Below are 25,724 nucleotides of genomic sequence, written 5' to 3' on the forward strand. Positions count from 1 at the left end.
AACCAGGCTTTCCACGGACCCTGCGGGCTGAGGAAGTCCTGGTCAGTCTCCACACAGAATGACAGTAAAGAAAGTCTACTTCCAGGACCACTTCACCCATTTTCAACCTACAGTATCTTCATATAATAGGTCCTCACTAATGCTCATTATAATATGGTAGCCTACCATTTCTGTATATTCACCCTGTGTCTCAGAGGAGGGCTGTGGACAGTTCAGAAACCTGCCTACCAGTGACATCATCGATGGGGAATCCAAGCATAGTCGTGTATATATTTCTGTCATTAAATGTCTCTATGAATTGAATACAAAGGCAAGTACAAGTAAAAGACAAGACATAGGCTTTCTTGGGTTTTAATTCCTCTGAGCTGAACTTGTATTGAACTGCACTTTCATGTGCTTTTTTTGGCAAACTATTAATAAAGTATTCAATCAATCAATCAATCAATCAATCAATCAATCAATCAGCCCTTTAACCAGCCTGTTCCGGTCTAGAGCCTGTTCCGTATCCGCTCTGGACCCAGGATCAGCACTCAGCAGCCTGCAAAGCAAATTGATCGCAGTCAATAAGTCTGACTGAGCAATGACATCTGTGTACAGCAGTGGTTCTTGAGGGGGTTCCAGAACTTCCAGGGGGTCCCCAGCCAAATTAATAGTTAGAAACCAAATTGACCCTTGTGTGTCTGTAACTCTGAGAGTGTACAAATGGACCCTAATGGGTCCATTTGGTTGCATTTGTACGCTCAGAAAATCATGTGTACACTCTCAGAGTTAAATTAACACTAATGATGATGATACATTCTTGCGATTAAGACCCCAATAAATCAACATGGTTGAGTCCCTGGCATATCTTTTCAAATGGGGGTCCGCGTGGGCTAATATGTGTCAATTTGGGGGTCCTTGACACGAAAAAGGTTGAAAACCACTGGTGTGCAGTACGAGACTGACACCTAGTGGACAAAGTGTGCTACTCCATGAAGTTATGGCAGTCAGCTGACTCACTGACAGACTGTCTGTGTCTACTCTGTGTCTATAGAGGCTTAAAACACCTTAATACCCGCTGTACTTACTGAGGTATGTATGACGACATGTTTTAAAACATTCATTATGACGCAGGGGCTTGTTTTATTGCATCTTATCGTGTTTATTAGACATTAGAGAGATTGACAGAACCCTAGCGCTCGTGCAGAGTTCTCTCTGTAACGGCTAGCTATGTAGCCGTTAGCATAACAACAACAACACAACCCATCATAACACCTAGAATAATAACAACAACACAACTACTGCCACATACACACCCATTACTATGTGAGACAGCAGGCGTTGTCATGGTAACCTGGCTGTCACCATGAAGATCTGTCAGGAACATAATGTGAACAACATGAGTTAGCTGTGCGTTAGCTAGCTAACAGGCTAACCTGCTAGTAGTGGTCTTGTTCCATAATGTGTTCTTCATACAGTATAATTATGAACCTCTGGACCGTCTACACTGTAGAAGGTCCAGAGGTTCATAATTATACTGTATGAACAGTGGAGAAATATAGTTTAAGAACAACCAAAGGTGCTGTTTTGCAAAACAAAACACAGCATACTTGAGAAAGATACCCAAGTAAGACAGTTAGTTGTTCCCAAACTGGGGGGGTCCCTAGCTCTGGTCCATAGCCTTGAAGGAGTTCCCTTCAAGGCTATGGACCAGAGTTAAGGGGGTCCCCAGCAGTCTTGGGCAGGAACAAGTTACTTTTAATATATTAAGTAATATTATTAACGGTAATATTATACCATATCACTATGTAAAAACAAATACATATTACATATTACTCAGGTTTTGAAAACATTTCCTTTAAAAAACAAATTCAAAATGTTTCACTTTATTTCACAATGTTCAATATTTTCTTTTGAAATGTCATGGACCCCCAAAATGATATATTTGCACAGATTTGAGTTAAAAAAATGTTTGCTTTAAAAATACTTCAAGCTCATAGCGCTATGAGTTTGTAGATCTGCTATTTTTGAAAAGCCAAAGAAATCTAAAATGACATTATTGGTTAAAGTGCTCACGTGGCCTAGTCGCTTCTTTTGGGCTTGATTTCATAGACCTGGTTGCTTATTTATTTTGCAAAACCTGGCAACAGTGGTTTCAGTGTGTGTGTGTGTGTGTGTGTGTGTGTGTGTGTGTGTGTGTGTCTGTGTCTGTTGCAGACCGGTCCAGCGTCGAGGCCTCCTCCTCCTCCTCTCTCCAGCATGGCAGCCTCCTCGCAGTGGGAGCTGCCTCCGGAGCTGTGCTGCCGGCCCATGGCCTTCGTGGCGCTGACCGGCCTGGACGTGACCTACAACGCCGTGCACCGCGCCATCTGGGACGCCTTCTGTGCCAACCGGCGCGCCGACAGGGTGCCCATCTCCTTCAAATGCCTCCCGGGGGACCACGAGTACCCTAAGTGCCGCACCAAGGTGAGAGAGGTCTGAGAGGTTAATAAACATCTTGAATTGGTTTCATTCCTTCCTTCTTATGAATTCATCTGTTGAATTTGTTTTTTCATGTTTTTCAAACCATTGATTCTCACACTTTTTAGTGCCAAGGACCCCCACATTGATATGTATTTGGCTGCGGACCCCCACCTAAAAAATATGTTGTTCCAGGGACCCCCAGAAGCAAAGATGTGTGTTAAAAATGTTCTCCTTTAAAAAAAAAAAGATAATGCACTCAAGATAAAAAAAAATAGCAGATCTACAAGCTCATAGCCGAAGTATAAAATATGGATAAAAGGGTTAAAATGATTGATTGACAAAAGTTTGCAAGCTCAAAAATAGCAGTTCTACCTGTATAAGCTGTCCTGACCTTGAAGATTGGAAAGCTCATCTACGAGCTCACAAGGCATCGCAGAGCGACGTGTTTTGAGCTTGTACATCGCCATTTTTTTCGGCAAAAGTTATAACATCGCCGTCCTAAAATGTAGATTTACAATTTACACTGTAGTCATTTAGCAGACACTCTTACTGTAGGCATTTAGCAGAGTGACTTACAGTAAGCAAGGTAAACACATACATCACATGCATAGAGACAGTGTAGATCAGTGGTTCTCAGACTTTTTCATGTCAAGGACCCCCAACTGTGTGTGGCCATAGATCTCAAAATATTCCAGGGACCCCCCCCCCCCCAGAAGCAAAGATTTGAGTTACAAATGTTCCCTTTAAAATATATATATATTCAAAGTTTTGCACAAGTTTTCACGATAAAAAAAAAACAGTGCGGCATTCGGTAGATCTGCTATTTTTGAATAGCCAAACTATAACATATGTTTTTTAAGTGGTTAAAGTGATTGTGACACTATATTACCTAATTTAGCTGGGAACCCCCTGGTACCCCGTACCTCACTTGAGAACCAATGGTGTAGATGTACTCACAAGTATAGTACAACTAACGTGTGTGTGTGTGTGTGTGTGTGTGTGTGTGTGTGTGTGTGTGTGTGTGTGTGTGTGTGTGTGTGTGTGTGTGTGTGTGTGTGTGTGTGTGTGTGTGTGTGTGTGTGTGTGTGTGTGTGTGTGTGTGTGTGTGTTCAGAGGACCTCCTATGAGTGGTACATCCCAAAGGGCATCCTGAAGACAGGCTGGATGCACAAACATCTCAACCTGGTCCCGGCTCTGGTGGTTCTGTTCTACGAGCTGGACTGGGACGACCCTCAGTGGAAGGAGAAACAGTCCGAGTGTGCAACCAAGGTGGAGATCGTCAGGTACAGTACGCGGGTGTGTGTTTCTGTGTGTGTGTGTGTGTGTGTGTGTGTGTGTACGAGTGTGTTAGGGCTGGGTAATCATGGATCAAAGTTCTCCGTCACCACGACTGATTTCAGTCATTTAGATTCCATTATATGGACGTGTGTCACTCACCGAAAACAGGTGATATCCTAGATATCCTCTTTTGGGTTATTATTAGGGGTGTGTCGATATATCGTCAATAATAATGCAAAAACAGAAGTATTTGTTTGCATTTGCTTTTTTACCCCCCCCCATATTTTTCATAATAAAAAAGTGGCATATATCGTATCATCGATATCGTGAGCCCAGTATCGTGTATCGTATCGTGAAATGAATGTATCGGCACACCCCTATGTTATTTTATGTGTATCGTGTGTGTAGGACCAGTCTACAAGGCAGGAACACCAAGGTGGCGGTTGTCCTCATCCAGAAGAAGACCCCTCTACCCCCAGGTAAAAAAGTAATTTGTACTTCTGAATACTTGAGTATTTACTTTAGTGTATATATATTTATATACTTTGTCCACCTGACAAAGACATGCTATTACATTGTGTGTCCACTAGGAGAGGACCTGGTGGCTTCAGAGAGAGCAGCCACTCTGTGTAACTCCTGTGATCTGTCTGGAAAGAGTCTGTTTGTCCTGCCTCACACCGACCACCTGGTGGGCTACATTATCAGGTACACACACACACACACACACACACACACACACACACACACACACACACACACACACACACACACACACACACACACACACACACACACACACACACACACACACACACACACACACACACACACACACACACACACCAGGGGTCGCGCTAGGATTTTAATCTGCCGGTCCCAATGTCCGGAAGGATTCAAATTTACCGGACATCTGACAAAAATAACGGTCATAATTATTTGTATGCATTAATGACAAGCAGGTGCGTAAATACAGCCTAACACTTAGGCCTACAGCATTATATTTTGAATTGAGCTATTAGAACATGAAACATTATAATATACACATTTTATATAGCAGGGTCATCTTACACAAATACATTAATTACCTACATTACCATTTGCGCATGCTGCGTGCGTAATGGTTTCTCAATCAATTGCGTTTGTATGCATTTTCTAATCAAAGGGCACTGCACAAAATTGGGCATTTCAGATTAATCCTTCATAATGGCTCAGCTGACCTGTTAGGGCAATACATTATAGACCACTACTACTCACTCACAGGAGGAGGTTATGCCATATAGTCAGACAGTGGATGCCGTCCGTGCGTCTAGTTGGGACAGCCGTGGGAAAGTTGATGAGTTGTGAGAATCTTGTCGTCTCCTCATAGAGCTATTCAGTTCAAAGTGGTAACGTTTTAACGTGTCCACCTCATAGAGTTAAAAATAGGTCCACGATTATGATTAACGTCATGTTTCAGCTCGATGCCATAGTTGCAGTAGCCTATAGCTGTTGTGAAGAGTATTTACGCATCTGTGTTAGATTTCATCTTCAACCTGCACTGTTGTTTAAACTGTAGGGCAACTTGCCAACTTTACTCACAAGTGGCCTTGTATTAGCCTAGTATCTGTGATATATTCTAGTTCAAGTTCAAGTTCAAGTATTTATTTGCCATTTCAAAACAAGTTTGATAGGAAATTGTCTTGGTGCTTCCTCTCACATACAAGACAACACAATAAACAACAGCACAAAGACAAGAACAAAAAGAGACACAAGAAACAGAACCAAACCAGGACCAAGCTGCAGCTTTGGCACATGTATACAGTACAGACAGTAGAAGAAACTGCTTAGTGCAATTATGTAGCAATTTTTAAAGTGCATAATTAAAGTGCATACCGTCTAGTTTGTGTTTGTAGTGCAAGAGTGTCGTTAAGGTGCCTGACTGCTTGGAGGTATGTGCAGTCTCTAAAACGGGAGGTTCTACTCCCAATGCTGCCATATCTCCTACCTGATGGGAGGAGATTGATAAGGTAATGGGCTGGATGGGAATGGTCGGCTATGATTTTTTTAGCCCTCTTCACCAATCTAGTGGGATAGAGTGATGACAGCGATGGAAGGCTCGAACCAATTATTCTAACTCATAATGATACAACTTGTGTGTAACTGGCTGTTAAATACACAACTTTATATAATGTAACTTGTAACCGGACCGCGGTGTCTCTGTCTGTCTGCCGAGACCGCAGTCTGTACGCAGCAGCAACAACTAGCTCTCTTTTTCCTGTTGTAGGCTACCTTCACAATAAAGTGTCTCCCATTTACCGCCCAATGCAGCACATTTTACACTGGTTATTAGTAACAGGAAATAGGTGTAACCTAACAGCGTGTGACAAACTATTTTCGTTCTACGTCTCTCTCTCTCCCAGAAACACACGCACGCTGTTAAGAGAGAGAGAGAAAGAGCGAGCGCGCGATAGAGCGAGAGAGAGAGCAAGAGAGAGAGAGAGCGAGCGAGAGAGCGAGCGAGAGAGCTTGCAAAGCAGAGGATTTGAAATGTGCCTAATTTTGCGGTGATAATTAATGAACAGCCGTGTCATTATCAACCGGTCAGGATGTCCGGAGAGATTTATTTTTTCCGGTCTTTGTCATAAAAAAACGGTCAAAACCGGCAATTATCGGACTAACGCGACCTCTGACACACACACACACACACACACACACACACACACACACACACACACACACACACACACACACACACACACACACACACACACACACACACCATCTAGTGGGCTACATTATTAGATAACACATCTTCTGTAGCCGTGTAGATCGGCTGTTTATGATATTTTTGAAAATGTGTGAACATTTTTCAGCACATGAATTTAAACAGAAGAATGGAAGTGGAGGTACAGTTGGAGGTACATTGTATCAAGGCACACAGGGTTAGAATCTAACGCGTGTGCCTTGCTACAATGTACCTCGGATGACAAGTAACTAACTACTACTAACAGTGGTAATTCTAGCATGAGCTTTGAACACCTACTGTATGTGACACTTTTTCAGGTTGAACACCTACTGTATATGACACTGTTTCAGGTTGAACACCTACTGAATATGACACTGTTTCAGGTTGAACACCTACTGTATATGACACTGTTTCAGGTTGAACACCTACTGTATATGACACTGTTTCAGGTTGAACACCTACTGAATATGACACTGTTTCAGGTTGAACACCTACTGTATATGACACTGTTTCAGGTTGAACACCTACTGTATATGACACTGTTTCAGGTTGAACACCTACTGTATATGACACTGTTTCAGGTTGAACACCTACTGTATATGACACTGTTTCAGGTTGAACACCTACTGTATATGACACTGTTTCAGGTTGAACACCTACTGTATATGACACTGTTTCAGGTTGAACACCTACTGAATATGACACTGTTTCAGGTTGAACACCTACTGTATATGACACTGTTTCAGGTTGAACACCTACTGTATATGACACTGTTTCAGGTTGAACACCTACTGTATGTGACACTGTTTCAGGTTGAACACCTACTGAATATGACACTGTTTCAGGTTGAACACCTACTGAATATGACACTGTTTCAGGTTGAACACCTACTGTATATGACACTGTTTCAGGTTGAACACCTACTGTATGTGACACTGTTTCAGGTTGAACACCTACTGTATGTGACACTGTTTCAGGTTGAACACCTACTGAATATGACACTGTTTCAGGTTGAACACCTACTGTATGTGACACTGTTTCAGGTTGAACACCTACTGTATGTGACACTGTTTCAGGTTGGAGAACGCCTTCTACGAACACGCCCAGACCTACTACTACACCGAGATCCGCCGTGTGAAATCACACAAAGAGTTCCTCAACAAGACCACCCACCAGGTTGGAAGACATACGCATGCAGAACCCATGCTTGAACACACATGCACACACGTTTACAAAATGTCGACTTTTCCCCTCTAAATCGATGTATTTATTTATTTTTAATTAGCGTTTTTTATAATCATTGAAATGAATGAAGTGTCTCACCCTGTCCTGTGTGTGTGGCGTAGCTGCTGTTCGTCAGACACCAGTTCAAGATCGCCTTCTTCAGTGAGCTGAAGCAGGACACACAGAACGCTCTGAAGTAAGTCTGCATCCACACAGCCAGGCTGTCACTGTTATTACGCTACATAATAGCTTAATCATAATGATTTGTGATAATCACAATTATTTTTGGGCTACCTGTCTGAACAGGGCCTAAGACTAGAGGGTTTAAGTGGTTAAAAGGTGCTGTTTCAAAGAGCAGTTTGTGCAGCATGGTAGGGTAAAAAGAAAACCACATATTTCACCACCTCAGGCAGCCGCTGTTTATGCCTTGTTCAACATAGTCTTAGTAGAGAAACAATACAAAACAAAACAAATGTTGAAATATGGAGATACTGCACCACTACTAACCTCAATTCACGTGTGTGTGTGTGTGTGTGTGTGTGTGTGTGTGTGTGTGTGTGTAGGTATTACAGAACGGCGTACAGTCTCATCCATGAGCTCAGAGCCCATGAGACCAACATACTGGAGATCAAAACCATGGCCGGCTTCATCAACTATAAGGTGTGTGTGTGTTGTTTAAAGCTATGTCACATGTCTGTATGGTAAGGGCTGCAACTAACAATTATTTGTGTTGCAATTATTCTATCGATTACTTCAATTAATTAATTTCTCTCTCTCTCTCTGTCTCTCTCTCTCTCTCTCTGTCTCTCTCTGTCTCTCTCTCTCTCTCTGTCTCTCTCTTTTTCTCTGTGTCTCTCTCTCTATCTCTCTCTCTGCAGATCTGTCGGCTGTGTTTCCAACACAACACTCCTCTGGACGCCATCGCTCAGTTCAGGAAGCACATAGATCTGTGTAAGAAGAAGATCGGCAGTGCTGAGCTGGCCTTCGAGCACTCTGCCTGGATGTCCAAGCAGTAAGACCTCGTCATGATACACACATTTGAAATATGTATTTATGTTCACATAAACAGAAGTACAAGAATGCCATGTACAAAAGACATAAACACTGCCAGTGCAGTCAGACAATAGGAAAACAGCCATTTACAAAGTGCCTATAAGGCAGAACATTGTTACATACAATAATGTTGGCATGCTTGTGAAACACAGCGGACATCAATTATGGGTAAAGGAAACAACGCCTCCTCCACATTGAGCGTCTTCCTATAATAGCTGATACTGAGCGGTACCTAACTGTTTGGCCCTCCTTTTAGAGAGGCCGGCCATTTGAAGGCCCCTCGCAATCAACTTGTGCACGTGCCCTAGGCCATTGGTTCTGAAAGTGGGGTCCGGGGACCCCCAGGGGTCCTTGAGGGAGTTCCAGGGGGTCACCAGCTAAATGATGGATAGTTTGGAACCAAATGGACCCTTATGGGTCTGTAACTCTTGGTTCCATTTGTACGCACTCAGAGTTAAATTAACATTGATTTTACAATATAAATTGGGATCCCAGGGATCCAATTGCCATTAAATGGGGGTTGGTAGCCTAATGTATGTCAAACTGGGGGTCCTTGAAACTAAAATGGTTGAGAATCACTGCTAGAGCCGTAAAGCTCTTCTCTTATGGGGCTCCCTGGCACGCCTTTTTTTTAATGGGGGTCCGCGGGCTAATAAGTTTGAGAACCACTGCCCTAGGCTACCACAGATAAAAACCTAAAACAGACCTCGAGAATAAACACCTCCCTATGGTTTTCATTAACAACAAGGACATCAGGGGTGTTAGCTGAAATGTTAGAGAACACAGAATCATCGTTACACAGGCTAAACATGCTCGGCTTCATAGAATTTCTAGAATGCGTATATAGCATGATGGAGGACCTGAAAATGGAAGATATCTTTTGATATCAACTTCACTTTACTTTACTTTATTTGTTTATTTGGACAGGACAGAGCATATTAATGGACGTCACATGGACGTAAATACACCGGATTTAGCAAAGATGCAAATTTTCATCCGCAGTCCTCACACAAAACATAAAATCAGAAAACAGACAGACAAACAGTGGAATACATTTACATAACATTACATAGGGAACACAGCATAAAAATAAACCTAAAACATGATCACAAATGGTTGCAGCTTTGGTTTTCAAGCAACCATCTTTTCAGATGAAAACAGGATTTGAACAGAATTCAAATCCACTATTCTGTCATGCCTACTCATGTAGAGTCCCCTGTATACATGGCACCCATTTATGATGTGGGACATGGTTTCAGCTATGTGTTTGTGACCGTACAGTGAGGAGCATGATCGCCTGGAAACCAGATGGAGAGATTAGATCATACATGGGCAACTGGCGGCCCGGGGGCCACATGCGGCCCCCACCTTCACTTAATGCGGCCCGCAGGTTAATATCGGAATACTGATATATCATTGATTTCAGCTGTTACAATTGCAAACTTGCAAACATGACCCGCTTTAATTACTTCAGTCTATATTAGTAGCTTAAAAATTCTATTGTCTTTTTAATGTCCAATGTATTTGTATTTAACTTCATAAAGTTAACATAAGTATAACTAAATGCATTTGAAATTAAACAAAAATGTAACTTTTCAGGATTCCATTTAAAAAATAGCAAAAAATTATATCAGGATTCCAATTCAAAAATAGCAAAAACAGCAGATCTACAAGCTCAAAACGCGTCGCGCTGCGACGCGTTTTGAGCTTGTAGATCTGCTGTTTTTGCTACTTTTCTGTGACAAAGAATGGCGGACAAAAAAAGTTCAAATACGGAGATATGCAATGTGGCCCGACAATATGCAATGTGGCCCTCTGTAGTGAGTGTGGAAATATAGTGGCCCTCCCCATCATCAAAGTTGCCCACCCCTGGATTAGATGGTAAAACCTGCAACCTCGCTTTCAGAGTAAAGACAACAATGCACTCATCTAAAGCAACATTTTTGAGCAACATCAATGTAAGGCTCTTTTCTCCAAAGCGCTTTATATTGTATTTCACATTCACCCATTCACCCACACACACATTTACACACCGCTGGGCGGAGGAAACCATACAAGGCACCAGCCTGCTCATCAGAAGCAGTTAGGGCGTCAGCGTCTTGCTCAAGGACACTTCCACACGTATAGCCAGGAGGAGCCGCAGGGATCGAACCTGGAACCTTCGGATTCCAAGACGGCCGCTCTACCTCCTGAGCCACTGCAGAATAAATAATACATAAACAACATAATAGGCTATGGTCAAGGCTTACACTCCTGCCCGACCACTTCGGTCTGCCGCCTCGGGGCGACTGGTTGCCTCGTCGCTCAAGGGTGATTGATTGATTGAAATTTTTATTAGGCAAAAGAATGTAAAACAACACAGTTACATTTATAATACTTTTGTCTAAAAGGTCCGACCAAAAAAGTCCTTCTGGCCGATCTACACGGTCACAGCTTTTTTTCTGTTTAGCCCCACAGTGGTGGAATGAACTCCACTGATGTCTGGACAGCAGAGTCAGAGAGTCAGAGTCATTTTATTTGCCATTTGTAGTGAACTACTGTCCATCTGTCGCCGCAGGCTGAAAACCCACCTCTTCAGGAAACACTACCCTGAGCCTTCCTCTCAGCCTTGCCTACTTGTTGTCAATTAGTTGTACGAGCTCTTGTTTTATTGGATCTTGTTTATTTGATACACTTGTTTTAGCTCTTGCTCATTTGATTTTCCTACTTTTTCTCATCTGTTTAAGAAAGTAGGTAGCTGATATATTGCACTTTTACTTTAGCGCTAGGCATACTCTTAGTTGCATTGTTTTAGAAGAGAATGCACTTAAGAAAGTAGGTAGCTGATATATTGCACTTTTACTTTAGCGCTAGGTATACTCTTAGTTGCATTGTTTTAGAAGAGAATGCACTTAATACTTCTGGTGATTAGTAGTTTCGTTCCCTACCTATGTTGAATGCACTTATTGTAAGTCGCGTTGGATTAAAGCGTCTTCTAAATGACTGTAATGTAATGTAATGTAATAATACTACATATTGTGTTCATTGTTTAGGAAACAGAGTGTTGGGGACTCCTTTTACACTGTGTCACAAATCACAGTTTAGGCATAACAAAATCAGGCCTTTCAGCGGTGAGATGTTATGTTTCTTTAATCCGTGCGATCTGCTGTCATTGTGTTGTGTGTTGCAGGTTCCAGTCCTTTGGGGAGCTGTTTGATGAGGCCATCAAGCTGGGTCTGACAGCCATCCAGACCCAGAACCCAGGGTTCTACTACCAGCAGGCTGCCTGCTACAGCCAGGAGAGGAAGCTGCAAGCACAGCAGCTCTGCCCGGTATAGCACTGCACTGAAGCAGAGTACTCGCTAGAGCAGTGGTTCTCAAACTTTTTAGTGCCAAGGACCCCCAAATTGACTCGTCTTATCAGCCCGCGGACCCCCATTTGAAAAGATAGGCCAGGGACCCCCCATAAGAGAAGATCTTTACGGCTCTCTAGCAGTGATTCTCAACCGTTTTAATTTCAAGGACCCCCAGTTGGACATGCATTAGGCTATGGACCCCCATTTCATGGCATTTATATCTCTGGGACCCCAATTCATATTGTATAATCAATGTTAATGTAGCTCTGAGTGTGTACAAATGGAACCAAATGGACCCTAACGGGTCCATTTGGTTCCATTTGTACACACTCAGAGCTACAGACACATAAGGGTCCATTTGGTTCCTATCCATCATTTGGCTGGGGACCCCCTGGGGGTCCCCGGACCCCACTTTGAGAACCAATGCGCTAGAGTTCTCAAATGCTACGAGACCCGACCCGACGTTTTCGGGCCGAGCCGGGACGAAAATGTATGCTAATTAGCCTTTTTGTTCCGTAAAAAATAAATAAAATAAAAAGATTACCCCCAAATAATTTGTATTAACTGCATCTAGCAGCTGAACGGTAAGGCCGATGGAAATGGCAGAGTGGCAGTTGGATGCAGCTCAAAGTGAACTTTAGTCAGGTATCTTGTTCGTCGCCGTCCGACCTTCCTAGCCCGTGTTATTAAAACAAAACTGGCGAAACTGGCCAAAACTCAAACATCGAAAATCGCAGAAAGTGTCCGTTTTCAAGATGTTTTGGCCATTATCTCTGGAACGGAAGGTCCAATCTGCTCAGTTCAAAGCGTGTTGGATGCGTGACTTTGAGGACAATAAGCATATGACATATTTTCCGGTTTCAGGCCTAAAATTATGGTAATTGTTCCGGCCGGGCCCTGTTCCGGCCGGCCCAGTTAGGGCCGGGCCTTCATTTTCAGGCCCGTTGAGAACTCTAGTACTCGCATGTCTTACTATAACCATTTGAACCCCAGCATCCATATTCTAGGGGCGGGGGGGCATTAGCCAAAAACAGCCGATCTACAAGCTCACAACGTGTTTTAATGATTTCAGGCCGGAATGAACTATCCCGCTCCAGACCCATTGGCCACGCCCACCGGAGGGTTGGACTTCTATGGCCAGAGAGCCTGGAGACAAGGACATCAAAGTAATGACACACACACACACATACACACACACACACACACACACACACACACACACACACACACACACACACACACACACACACACACACACACACACACACACACACACACACACACACACAAGGATGAGAGACAGTTTTATAAACGTCTGTATGCCCCACACATTGTCTCTGCTCTGTGCCTCACTATGGCATTGTTTGGCACATACAATCTGTGTGTGTGTGTGTGTGTGTGTGTGTGTGTGTGTGTGTGTGTGTGTGTGTGTGTGTGTGTGTGTGTGTGTGTGTGTGTGTGTGTGTGTGTGTGTGTGTGTGTGTGTGTGTGTGTGTGTGTGTGTGTGTGTGTGTGTGTGTGTGTGTGTGTGTGTGTGTGTGTGTTGTAGGTATCGACCCTCCAGACTCTGAGAAGGAGAAGACGGGGATACAGGCCCTGCAGAGTAAAGAGAGAGATGTCCCACATTCTGTGAGTACATTATTTTGGCTATTTCTTGGCATATTAAAACAAATATTTGAGCTACATTTACCCCCAGAATAGATGATTTTCATTTAAATTGATTATAGATAACATTTTTGTATTTTTATGTGTAGTTTTTATTATGATTTAAATGTATTAGAGTAAGGCCAACAGTGATGGTGGTAATATAACGGTTTGTCCCCCCTCCCTCCCTGCAGGAGTTGATCATAGCCCTCCTCAGCAACGCTGTGGCCCAGTTCAAGAAGTATAAATGTCCTCGCATGAAGAGCCACCTCAGTGAGTCTGCCATACTGTACCTCTACCATACTGTACCATACTGTACCTATATACTGTACCTCTATACTGTACCATACTGTACCTCTACCAGGGACGTGCACAGATAGACTCTAGGTGGCGCTAGAGCACCTGCCCTTTGCCCTCTTGACCAGAAGTGCCCTTTTGAAAAAAAGAAAAAAAAAAGTTTTTTTCCCCCCCCCCAGTTTACAGCAGGGGTCTTCAACAGGGGGTCCGGGACCCCTAGGGGGTCCTCAGAGTTACTACAGGGGGTCCGCCAAATCTTTATGTGATATGATCATTTTTCTTTTTACCATAACCACTCGAAACCTAGCATCCCTTTTCTGAGGAGAACTTTAGCCAAAAATAGCCGATCTACAAGCCCACAACGCCTCGCGCCGCGAGGCGTTGTGGGCTTGTAGATCGGCTATTTTTGGATATCAAATGCTTCTGATTATCTGAAGGAAGTATGTGGTAATCTAAAGCTAGTCCAACTGATTACTGAACCCACCAGACCTAACCTAAGAGATACATGTCGCGCTTAACTTTAATAGATTTGATCTTAGCAAATAGGGACGATAAAATGATTGCCTCTGGTGTATTTGATCTGGGAGTAAGTGACCATTGCCCAATAGCCTGTATCAGAGATACACGGGTAAAGACGTCTCACTCAGAAGTTGTTTTAAGGAGAAATTTTAAACATTTTAACGAGCTGCCCTTTTTATCGGACCTCCATAACAGCAACATTTCTAATACTCTACAGATCATGGATGTGAATCTCGCTTTGGATCATTTTTATACAAACTTTTTATTCAATAGTAAATACACATTTCAAAAAACAAAGAATACAAGCTAGATCTAGTCCTTGGTTCGCTTCTGAGCTGACATCTATGCTGCAGTCAAAAAAACAAGGCCTGGGCCTTAGCTAAGAAATGGGGAGATCCCTCTCACTGGCTTGCTTTTAAACAACTGAGAAATACATTTACATCAGCTGTAAGAAAAGCAAAATCCTCCTACTACCTAGATGCTATACTTAGCTGTGATTCCAACCCAGCTAAATTCTGGAAGATCGTCAATTCAGTCAGAGATAATAAAAAAAATCACACCCTGTGTGAAGTGAGTGGTGCCTTGCTTAGCTTGGCTAACATGTTCAATCAGCCAAGCTAACATGTCCACTGTTAGCTTGGCTGATGGCACTGATGTCACTTTGAAACATGTAAACAATGTTTCAAAGTGACACACCTATTTATAGGGCTCTATTTCGTCATGCGTCTCGCTAGCCAATCAAAGCACACCATTTCAACATATTGTCACGTGTCACGTGATGCTTGACCAATGTTAGCTTGGTGGACACACGGACATACAGACATACATACATACATACGGACACACAGACAAAGCCACGTATAGGAGTGGTTGCCTTCGGCACCACTCAAAAATCACACCCAGTGTGAAGTGGGTGGTGTGGTCACAGTGGTCATCACAGTGATGGAAGTGATTAATTAAAAAAAAAAACATGAAAGTGTTTTTTTTAAGTGCATAGTCCTATTTATAGGGCTATGCACATGTGTCATGTGTTTCTAGCCAATCACAGTCCTGAATAGAGTCATGGTGGCCAATCACGGTGCAGGGTTAGGGGGGTACAATGGTGGCCAATCACAGCGCAGGGTTGGGGGGGTGCAATTGGGTCGATGTCCAAACCTCACATATAGGGGCGGTTGCACCGCCCAAAAAAGCTACCTCACCACCTGCACATGTAAACGTCGGTCAGAGTGTATTCTCTGACCTAAAAGATATCTGCACAGTTTTTAACAGACATTTTGCTGCTGCAGGTCACCTCTTTGAAGAGGACATGACTCAGGGTTTATCCGGTAACATTCATGTGGAAGTTGAGAGGCATGTCTCTCATACCGAGAGGCTCGACTCTCACTTCTGGAACCTTTTACGTATAATGTTGTTTTTTACTGCTTTGCACTCCATTGATCCCAACAAGTCAACAGGGGAGGATTGCTTGGACCCTTTTTTTCTTAAGTTAGCTGCTCCACTAATTTCAGAGCACATAGCACATATTTTTTATATTTCTGTGTCAACATGCATAGTTCCCAATATATGGAAAATGGCACTTATCTCACCACTACATAAAGGTGGAGATAAAAAACGATCCAAAACAATTACCGCCCCAATCTCCAAGCTGTCCTGCCTAGCAAAAACTCTGGAATCATTGGTAAATAATCAGCTCACAATATTTCTATCAAACCGCTCTGTATTAACCCCACTTCAATCTGGTTTTAGAGCTAAACATAGCACAATCACAGCCACAACCCTAGTTATAAATTATATTGTTTCTGACATAGACAAAAGAAAACACTGCGCTGCACTTTTCATAGATTTATGGAAAGTTTTGATACAGTTGACTATGCACGCCTTTTAAATTTCTTCCATAGAAGTAGGTTTGATGGAAACGCCTGCAGCTGGTTTCAGAGCTACCTGGCTGGGAGATCTCAGTGTGTGAGAGCTGGGAGAACCCAGTCAGGGTTCTTACCCATAACAAAAGGCGTCCCTCAAGGATCGATCCTGGGCCCTGTTCTATTTTCATTATATATAAATAACATTGCTTTATCCCTAGATGGTTGCCAAGCCCATTTCTATGCAGACGACACCATCATTCATTTACTGTGTTGCTGATTCTGTCCAGCTTGCAACTGAGAACCTGCAGCTCTCATTTAATGCACTCCAAGATTCACTCAGAGAGCTGAAGCTTGTACTAAATGCAGGCAAAACTAAATTCATGCTATTTTCTATGGCCAGGGACATTGATTGTAATAACTTATACATTACTACCTCAAATGGATCCAGTGTAGAAAGGGTTACTGAATACAATACCTTGGAATATGGATTGATGACAAATTCACTTTTAAATGCCACATAGACAAATCTGGCCTGTAAACTAAGGCAAACGATGGGTTTCTTTTACAGAAACTGAGCTAGTTTCCCAATGGCATGTAGGAAAATTGTTATTGAAGTCTTCCTCTCTGTGTTGGACTATGGAGATGTCATTTATGGAAATGCTGCTCCTTCTGTCCTCAAGCCCTTAGATACAGTTTATCACTCTGCTTTGCGTTTTATATCTGGTGAACATTATAGGACTCATCACTGCATCCTGGGGTGTGCCGATACACTAATTTCACCAAACGATACGATACGATATTTGGCTCACAACTTCGATACGATTTCGATACGATACGCAATTTTTTTATTGTGAAAATATATGGGGGAGAAAAAAAGCAAATGTGCAAACAAATAATTCTGTTTTTGCATTATTCAGACATGCAAACTTGTAGCTTTTCAGCTACAATAGCCGTTTTGAATCCAAATAGGGCAATAGTGTGACACCTGACCCGAAAAAAACAACAACATGTTGTCACCCTTTTCACCTCGGGGCTGTTTGCATGCCTGATTATTATTATTGTAAAAAAAAATGTTTTTTTTTTTCAAAACAATATTTTTCTTCTTCCAAAACGATACATATCGTCACGAAAACGTATCGCGATATATCGCGGGACGATATATCGGCACACCCCTACTGCATCCTATATGATAGAGTGGGTTGGCTTTCCTTGGCCGACAGGCGAAACAAACACTGGTACCTGTTCATCTTTAAGGCAGTTGATGGGACTTTACCACTGTATATTAAATCCCTGCTGGATTGGAATCCTGTAACCAGTGACTGGCTCACGCTAAACGTCCCCAGAGTAAAGACTGGGAAAAACGGCCTTTGGTTTTAGTGCCCCAACCACCTGGAATGACCTACAGCTTAAATAAAGAATCTGTTCTCCCATAACATACGGTCAATTTAAACCCACACGGGTCTGCAATTGCTTTTAAATTGCTTTTAAATTAGTGTCGTATCACGCGATAGGGAAAGGTTGTTTTATTTGGCTCTGTTTTGTCTTGTTTTTGATATGAATATTGATGTGAACATGAAAATGAAATTGTACTGTGATGTATCTCGACGACACTGCAAATGAGGGCAACCTCAATGTCTTTCCAGAATAAATAAAGGTTTGAAATGAAATGAAATGAACTCTACCATACTGTACCTCTATACTGTACCATACTGTACCTCTATACTGTACCATACTGTACCTCTATACTGTACCCCTAACCCATAGTACCTAACCCATAGTTCCTAACCCTACTATTCCTCTGTGTGTGTTCTGTACTAAAGTACATGAAGAGCCTCGTCAGTGAGTCCTATAGTAGCTACTTCAGTATACCAGTAAACTGCTTTAGTTGACAATTACATTGTAGATTTACAGGTCTGTAACTCTGAGAGTTATTAAGAGTCTATTTGGAACCCCTCAAGGGACACTTGCTAGCTCTGTTAACAATCTCTCCCTCTCCCTCTCTCCCTCTCTCCCTCTCCCTCTCTCTCCCTCCAGTGGTACAGATGGGAGAGGAGTACTATCACGCCAAGGACTACACCAAAGCCCTGAAGTGAGTCACCATGTAATCACAGGGTTTTCCCTCCCAGCGCTAAGATAAACACCTTTTAATTGAACCCAATTGAACCCTAGCATCCCTATTCTAGGCTGATCATTCTGCCAGGATATTTAGTGTAGAGGGAAGGCCTAGCATGGAGCCCTTGGGAATCCGGTCAACTAAGCATATAGGGTTTAAGTGGTTACTAGCACCCTAGCATCCCTATTCTGGAGCTAGCGTTCGGTGAAAACAACGGCTGATCTACAAGCTCACAACGCGGCGCATCGTGACGGGTTGTGAGCTTGTAGATCAGCTGTTTTCAGCAGGTTGAACGTGGTTAAAGGGATGGAACACTTTTGGAGAGCGTTGGGCTGTGTAGTTGACTTGACATGATGTAACTCCAAAGGCATTTTCAGGTGGGGATACCAATTCTATCCAATCAGCAGAGAGAACTCACACAGAATGCATATTAAACAAGTTAAACAAGAGTGCCTCGCTATGAGCTTGTATATCTTGTATAGCTTGCGTTCCAGGTCTTAATGGGTTAAAGTAAATGTTGCCTCCTCCAGACTATAGGACTATGTGATGTGTGTGTTCTCCTCCAGACTATAGGACTATGTGATGTGTGTGTTCTCTTCCAGACTGTAGGACTATGTGATGTGTGTGTTCTCTTCCAGACTGTAGGACTATGTGATGTGTTGTTCTCTTGCAGACTGTAGGACTATGTGATGTGTTGTTCTCTTGCAGACTGTAGGACTATGTGATGTGTTGTTCTCTTCCAGACTGTAGGACTATGTGATGTGTTGTTCTCTTGCAGACTGTAGGACTATGTGATGTGTTGTTCTCTTGCAGACTGTTGGACTATGTGATGTGTTGTTCTCTTCCAGACTATAGGACTATGTGATGTGTTGTTCTCTTGCAGACTGTAGGACTATGTGATGTGTTGTTCTCTTCCAGACTGTAGGACTATGTGATGTGTTGTTCTCTTGCAGACTGTAGGACTATGTGATGTGGTGTTCTCTTCCAGACTGTTGGACTATGTGATGTGTGTGTTCTCTTCCAGACTATAGGACTATGTGATGTGTTGTTCTCTTGCAGACTGTAGGACTATGTGATGTGTTGTTCTCTTCCAGACTGTAGGACTATGTGATGTGTTGTTCTCTTGCAGACTGTAGGACTATGTGATGTGTTGTTCTCTTCCAGACTGTTGGACTATGTGATGTGTGTGTTCTCTTCCAGACTGTAGGACTATGTGATGTGTTGTTCTCTTCCAGACTGTAGGACTATGTGATGTGTTGTTCTCTTCCAGGCTGTAGGACTATGTGATGTGTGTGTTCTCTTCCAGACTGTAGGACTATGTGATGTGTTGTTCTCTTCCAGGCTGTAGGACTATGTGATGTGTTGTTCTCTTCCAGACTGTAGGACTATGTGATGTGTGTGTTCTCTTGCAGGCTGTAGGACTATGTGATGTGTTGTTCTCTTCCAGGCTGTAGGACTATGTGATGTGTTGTTCTCTTCCAGACTGTAGGACTATGTGATGTGTTGTTCTCTTCCAGGCTGTAGGACTATGTGATGTGTTGTTCTCTTCCAGACTGTAGGACTATGTGATGTGTTGTTCTCTTCCAGGCTGTAGGACTATGTGATGTGTGTGTTCTCTTCCAGACTATAGGACTATGTGATGTGTGTGTTCTCTTGCAGACTATAGGACTATGTGATGTGTTGTTCTCTTCCAGACTGTAGGACTATGTGATGTGTTGTTCTCTTCCAGACTGTTGGACTATGTGATGTGTTGTTCTCTTGCAGACTGTAGGACTATGTGATGTGTTGTTCTCTTCCAGACTGTTGGACTATGTGATGTGTTGTTCTCTTGCAGACTGTAGGACTATGTGATGTGTTGTTCTCTTCCAGACTGTAGGACTATGTGATGTGTTGTTCTCTTCCAGACTGTAGGACTATGTGATGTGTTGTTCTCTTCCAGACTGTAGGACTATGTGATGTGTTGTTCTCTTCCAGACTGTTGGACTATGTGATGTGTTGTTCTCTTCCAGACTGTAGGACTATGTGATGTGTTGTTCTCTTCCAGACTGTAGGACTATGTGATGTGTTGTTCTCTTCCAGACTATAGGACTATGTGATGTGTTGTTCTCTTCCAGACTATAGGACTATGTGATGTGTTGTTCTCTTCCAGACTGTAGGACTATGTGATGTGTTGTTCTCTTCCAGACTGTAGGACTATGTGATGTGTTGTTCTCTTGCAGACTGTTGGACTATGTGATGTGTTGTTCTCTTCCAGACTGTTGGACTATGTGATGTGTTGTTCTCTTCCAGACTGTTGGACTATGTGATGTGTGACTACCGCACAGAGCGCTGGTGGGCTCTGCTGACCTCCATCCTGACCACGGCGCTGCGCTGTGCCTACCTGATGGCCAACGTTAAGGACTACATCACTTACTCCATGGAACTGCTGGGCAGAGGTACAAACGCACACACACACACACACACACACACACACACACACACACACACACACACACACACACACACACACACACACACGCGCGCGCAAAGCACGGATTAAAGCTAAATAAAATGTCACGACACACACACACACACTTGTGCATGTGCGTACGCCGTACACACACACACACACACACACTTTTGCACGTGCGTACACATGCATACACGCACACAACACATATCAGGGTTAATCAAATTATTCATGTAATAGATTAAATAGATAACTTAATAACATGATCTCAATCTGTCAATGTCAATGTCAATGTCAATGTCAATGTCTCTCTCTCTCTCTCTCTGTCTCTCTCTCTCTGTCTGTCTGTCTGTCTGTCTGTCTGTCTCTGTCTCTCTCTTTGTCTCTCTCTCTGTCTCTCTCTCTCTCTCTCTCTCCAGCCTCCACCTTACATGAGGACCAGAAGTCGAGGATAGAGCAGAACCTCCTCAAGGTTCTGAAGGTGAGCAGATGGAACCCACGCAGACCTTAGAACCTAAAGCTGGTTCTCAACCTGTTGTGTTTTCATTGCAAGTGTGATATGCATCAGGTCATGGACCCCCATTTCATAATTTATTTTTGGGTTTCCCATTTAATTATGGGTTTTTGTTTTAATCTCTGGGAGATCCAGGGGGTCCCCAGCAATATACATTGATTGTCAGTAAGAATTAAATAGACCCTTACGAGTCTATAACTCTGAGAGTGTACACATAACACCAAATGGACCCTTACGAGTCTATAGCTCAGAATGTCAGTGTACAAATAGAACCAAATGGACCCATAAGGGTCCATTTGGTTGTCAGAGTTATGGAGGATCCGTGCGCCTCTTGCGTACCAAACTAGAAATGAAAAAGGTTTGTGAACCACCCCAACCTTTTTATTATTAGTATGTTAGATTGTAGCACAATTTTGCGGAACAAGTCCCAACAAAATCTCACTGCTTATACTTGTATAAGTTAGTGACACATGAAACCTTGTTGATTCACTGATGTAGAGGTGTGTGTGTGCTAGTGTTGATTTCGTCGACTAAAACTATGACGAAAAATGTTCATCGACTACCTTTTTTCACTGACCAAAACTAAATAAAAACTAAGCTATGATGACTAAGACTAAATCTATTGACAATTTCGTCAACAAATAAAAACTAGACTAAAATATTAGTGAGGGACTAGTGGAGAAGAGATCCAGTAGAACTAAAAGACACGTCATTTTATGTTTGGTTGCGCTCGGGTGTTGCTCTGAAAATGGCAGATCTACAAGCTTGTACGGTAGATCTGCTATTTTCAGCACGCAACCAAGTGTAAAATCAGCCATTACGACACCATCAAGGCACCGCCAACATACGTTTTAGTCGACTAAATCAACTGTAGATTTAGTCGACTATAATCTTATGACATTTAGTCGACTAAAAGTAGACAAACATTTCAGATGACTAAAATATGACTAAAACAAAATTTTATTCAAAAGACTATGACTAAAACTACATCAAAATTTGCTGTCAAAATCAACACTGTGTGTGTGTATGTGCGTATGTGCGTGTGCGTGCGTGTGTGTGTGTAGAACGAGCTTCCCGACGCAGAGCCAGAGTGTGACGGTGGTTGCGTCGGAGCGGCGGCGGCGCTGTGGAGCGACCGCATGGCGCTGGCCGGATCCAACGACTTCACTCTGGAAGTCCAGGACTACGTTCCCTTCAGTCAGTGTTATAACACACACACACACATGCAGTGAAAGAAAACAAAAGCAGCTCTAATGCACACTGTACTAACTGGTGCTCTCTCTCTCTCTCTCTCTCTCTGTGACTCCAGTCCAGTGTAAGGCCCGGTTCCAGTCTCCCAGCTTCCACGTGGACCAACCCATCCGCCTCCAGGTTTTCCTCCGAGCCGACTGCCCTCATCCCGTCAGGTTCAACAAGCTGGCCGTCAGCCTCAGCAACCAGGTTGGCTCTCGCTCCGTTCACATTAATGACCATTACGAAAAGACGCCCACAAGCTGCTGAAACAATGGCCGGTGTGATCGGTTCCATATTATAAAACGGCTAGTCCCATCCCTTCATTCTGACTGGCTGCTCTCCATTTAGTAGACGCAGTGGTGGAAAGTAACTAGGTACATTTACTTAAGTACTGTACTTAAGTAAAATGTGGAGGTATTTGTACTTTACTTGAGTATTTCCAATTCCCAATACTTTTACTTCTACTCCACTATATCTCCGAGGCAAGCAACTATTGTACTTTTATTCCACTGCAATTATTTGAAAACTTTAGTTACTAGTTACTTTTCAGATATAAATGATATTATGAAACATGCATTAACCACTTTAGCCCTATTTTATACATAGGCTATTTGAAAATAGCCGATCTACACACGTTGTGAGCTTGTAGATCTGCTATTTTCAAATATTTTTGTACTTTTAATTTTGGTACATTTTTGATGCCAATACTTTATTTTTTTCAGTACATTTTGATGCCAATACTTTTGTACTCTTACTCAAGTAAAATTTTAATTCTGGACTTTTACTTGTAACAGAGTACTTCTATATTGCAGTATTGGCACAAGGCTGTTACTATTCTTCTCTCAACCTAGGAGTACAATCGTTGGTGCGTGGTGGAGTCGTCGGGACAGGAGAACATGTGTCTGTCGCCGGGGGCGACCAAATGCTTCGACTTCAGCTTCGTGGCGAAGACCGAAGACGTGGGCAAGAAGGTGGAGGTACGAGTAATGATAACACGGACACGTGGAATTCTCCACTATGACACGTTTCTACTGAGCCGTACAATAAGTTAATAACGCCGAGTCATCTTCACTTCATTGTATCCTTCTTAAGTGTAAAGACAAATATCTATCACTGTGATGGACAGAGAAAGTACTCAACCCCAGTACCTGAGTCAGTCAAAAAAACATCGACTGCACTTGGACACATCATCAGTGTTGTTACCTGGAGTCACTGGGTGTTTCGGGTCTCGCAACAGACACCCTCCTCCAGGCGACCCGGCTGAGGCTGATCAGACCCCGACCACTGCCAGTCCAGTAAAGTTGTGATGTTGGCGACACTAGGAGGCCCCAGGCACTGTGGTTTGGCTCCAGGCCTGGCTCCTCCTTCGTCTGACCAGGAATGGAGGCTTTTCTGTCGCTTTTCTGTCGATCAAATATTAAGTGAAAGGAGTTGCTCAGTCAACCTTTGTACTTGAGTTAAAGTACTGCAGTACTTGCTTTTAAAAACAGTTATCTTATATTAAAATGTTACCATATAAAAATGGCTTAGAGGGTGGGTGGAGGGTAGACGTCACAAACGTAACATCTGGACTTGCGAGGTGCACCGTTGCGCCGATCCGCACCAAACTTGGCACAAGCACTGTTCAGGGGTCTGCCATGACAAGGGATGCATGTATTAGCACCAGGGACCACCTGTGGCCCCCCGTCAGAGGCCCCTGGGTCGACCATTGTCCCACCGTCAGCCCACCCTCTAGGCAAGTTATATACAGTAGGATATGATATAACGTGTGTGTGTGTGTGTGTGTGTGTGTGTGTGTGTGTGTGTGCGTGTGTGTGTGCGTGTGTGCGTGTGTGCGTGTGTGCGTGCGTGCGTGCGTGCGTGCGTGCGTGCGTGCGTGCGTGCGTGCGTGCGTGCGTGCGTGCGTGCGTGCGTGTGTGTGTGCAGATGACAGGCATAGAGGTGATGCTGGGCAGTGCCTCTGGGGGGCGCTGTGTGTTCCTGAGCTGGAGGGGGGCGGGGGGTGACGCCGCCTCCTCCCATGAGGCCTTGCAGGCCAGCCGGTCGTCACGGCGACGAGGCCGCGGCGTCGAGGCGGCCCGCCGAGAAGAACCCGACTGGGACAGCCTGAGCATCCAACACACTACCATGTATGACACACACACACACACACACACACACACACACACACACACACACACACACTGGATTAACGTCCTTAGTCGCTACGACTGATTTCAGTCATTTGGATCCCATAGAAGCCAGCATGTCTTCTATGAAAGCAATGTCTCCATACAGAAATTAGCCAATCTCCAAGCTCACAACACGTTGCTGCGCGACGTGTTGTGAGCTTGGAGATCGGCTATTTTTGGTTATTAGTTGGCGTCAATAGCACTGCGTCAAGTCAAACCAAACTCAATCTGGGAACCCATCGTCAAATAAAAAGGAAAAACCGCGCCTTCTGCTGTTTTTCACTTATTCATTTGGCTCTGGGCGGAGCTGAACGGACGACCCGTGCTCAGGGAAACCGGGGTTTTGGTCTGCCTTCAGCCCTCCACTTCCGGTGGTGCGACTATGTTTTCATTCCCACTAACAATATTTCTCCACGGAACACTAACACCACTTCTCCCAGAGAACATGGATGGTTTTGGTTATAAGCCCACTTGTTTCTATGATGAAAGAGCAAGTTAAAATGTTACTAGCTTTCCGTGGTTTTGTCTGCTCCGAAGACGCTATTGTTAAATGAGTTTGGGTTTGTTTCCAGTGGGGAATGAGCCGCACACACGTAAATCGCGCCCACATTTGATTGGGTAAAGTGTGGCCTGCTTCCTGATCTGATGGCACGCCCACTTGTAGCCAATGTGCACGGGTTGTCAACGCGGCTACCGACAGATTCAAACGCAGCGATGGATCTGTTCTTGAGAGATGAAACCAAACTAAACATTTGACTTCCGGACGGTCGGCCTTCAAAATAAGATTGTTCTTCAGTTAGTGAAATTCAAAATGAGAGATTGACTTGCAATTGTTTTCACTGTTGCTACACTTATAATCTTAAAT

The 25,724-nt window shown here is 43.4% G+C and overlaps 1 protein-coding gene across 1 annotated transcript in view; it reads left to right on the forward strand.

Annotated features, from left to right (window-relative positions):
* Positions 1-973: 973 nt before the first annotated feature.
* Positions 974-25,724, forward strand: part of trappc11 (trafficking protein particle complex subunit 11) — a 44,102-nt gene continuing 19,351 nt past the window's right edge. The window contains exons 1-20 of the mRNA XM_084085538.1: positions 974-1,071; positions 2,197-2,445; positions 3,556-3,725; positions 4,129-4,199; positions 4,311-4,425; positions 7,522-7,621; positions 7,792-7,865; positions 8,233-8,329; positions 8,548-8,681; positions 11,892-12,033; positions 13,130-13,223; positions 13,607-13,686; positions 13,896-13,974; positions 18,414-18,468; positions 20,782-20,927; positions 21,361-21,422; positions 22,520-22,652; positions 22,765-22,895; positions 23,540-23,665; positions 24,615-24,817. Coding sequence (XP_083941664.1) covers positions 2,239-2,445; positions 3,556-3,725; positions 4,129-4,199; positions 4,311-4,425; positions 7,522-7,621; positions 7,792-7,865; positions 8,233-8,329; positions 8,548-8,681; positions 11,892-12,033; positions 13,130-13,223; positions 13,607-13,686; positions 13,896-13,974; positions 18,414-18,468; positions 20,782-20,927; positions 21,361-21,422; positions 22,520-22,652; positions 22,765-22,895; positions 23,540-23,665; positions 24,615-24,817 — 2,219 coding nt within the window. The 5' untranslated portion in view covers positions 974-1,071; positions 2,197-2,238. The remainder of the gene's footprint in view (positions 1,072-2,196; positions 2,446-3,555; positions 3,726-4,128; positions 4,200-4,310; positions 4,426-7,521; positions 7,622-7,791; positions 7,866-8,232; positions 8,330-8,547; positions 8,682-11,891; positions 12,034-13,129; positions 13,224-13,606; positions 13,687-13,895; positions 13,975-18,413; positions 18,469-20,781; positions 20,928-21,360; positions 21,423-22,519; positions 22,653-22,764; positions 22,896-23,539; positions 23,666-24,614; positions 24,818-25,724) is intronic.

The sequence above is a fragment of the Gymnoscopelus microlampas genome (assembly GCF_963454915.1).
Source record: "Gymnoscopelus microlampas genome assembly, chromosome: 18".
In the NCBI taxonomy this organism is placed as follows: domain Eukaryota; kingdom Metazoa; phylum Chordata; class Actinopteri; order Myctophiformes; family Myctophidae; genus Gymnoscopelus; species Gymnoscopelus microlampas.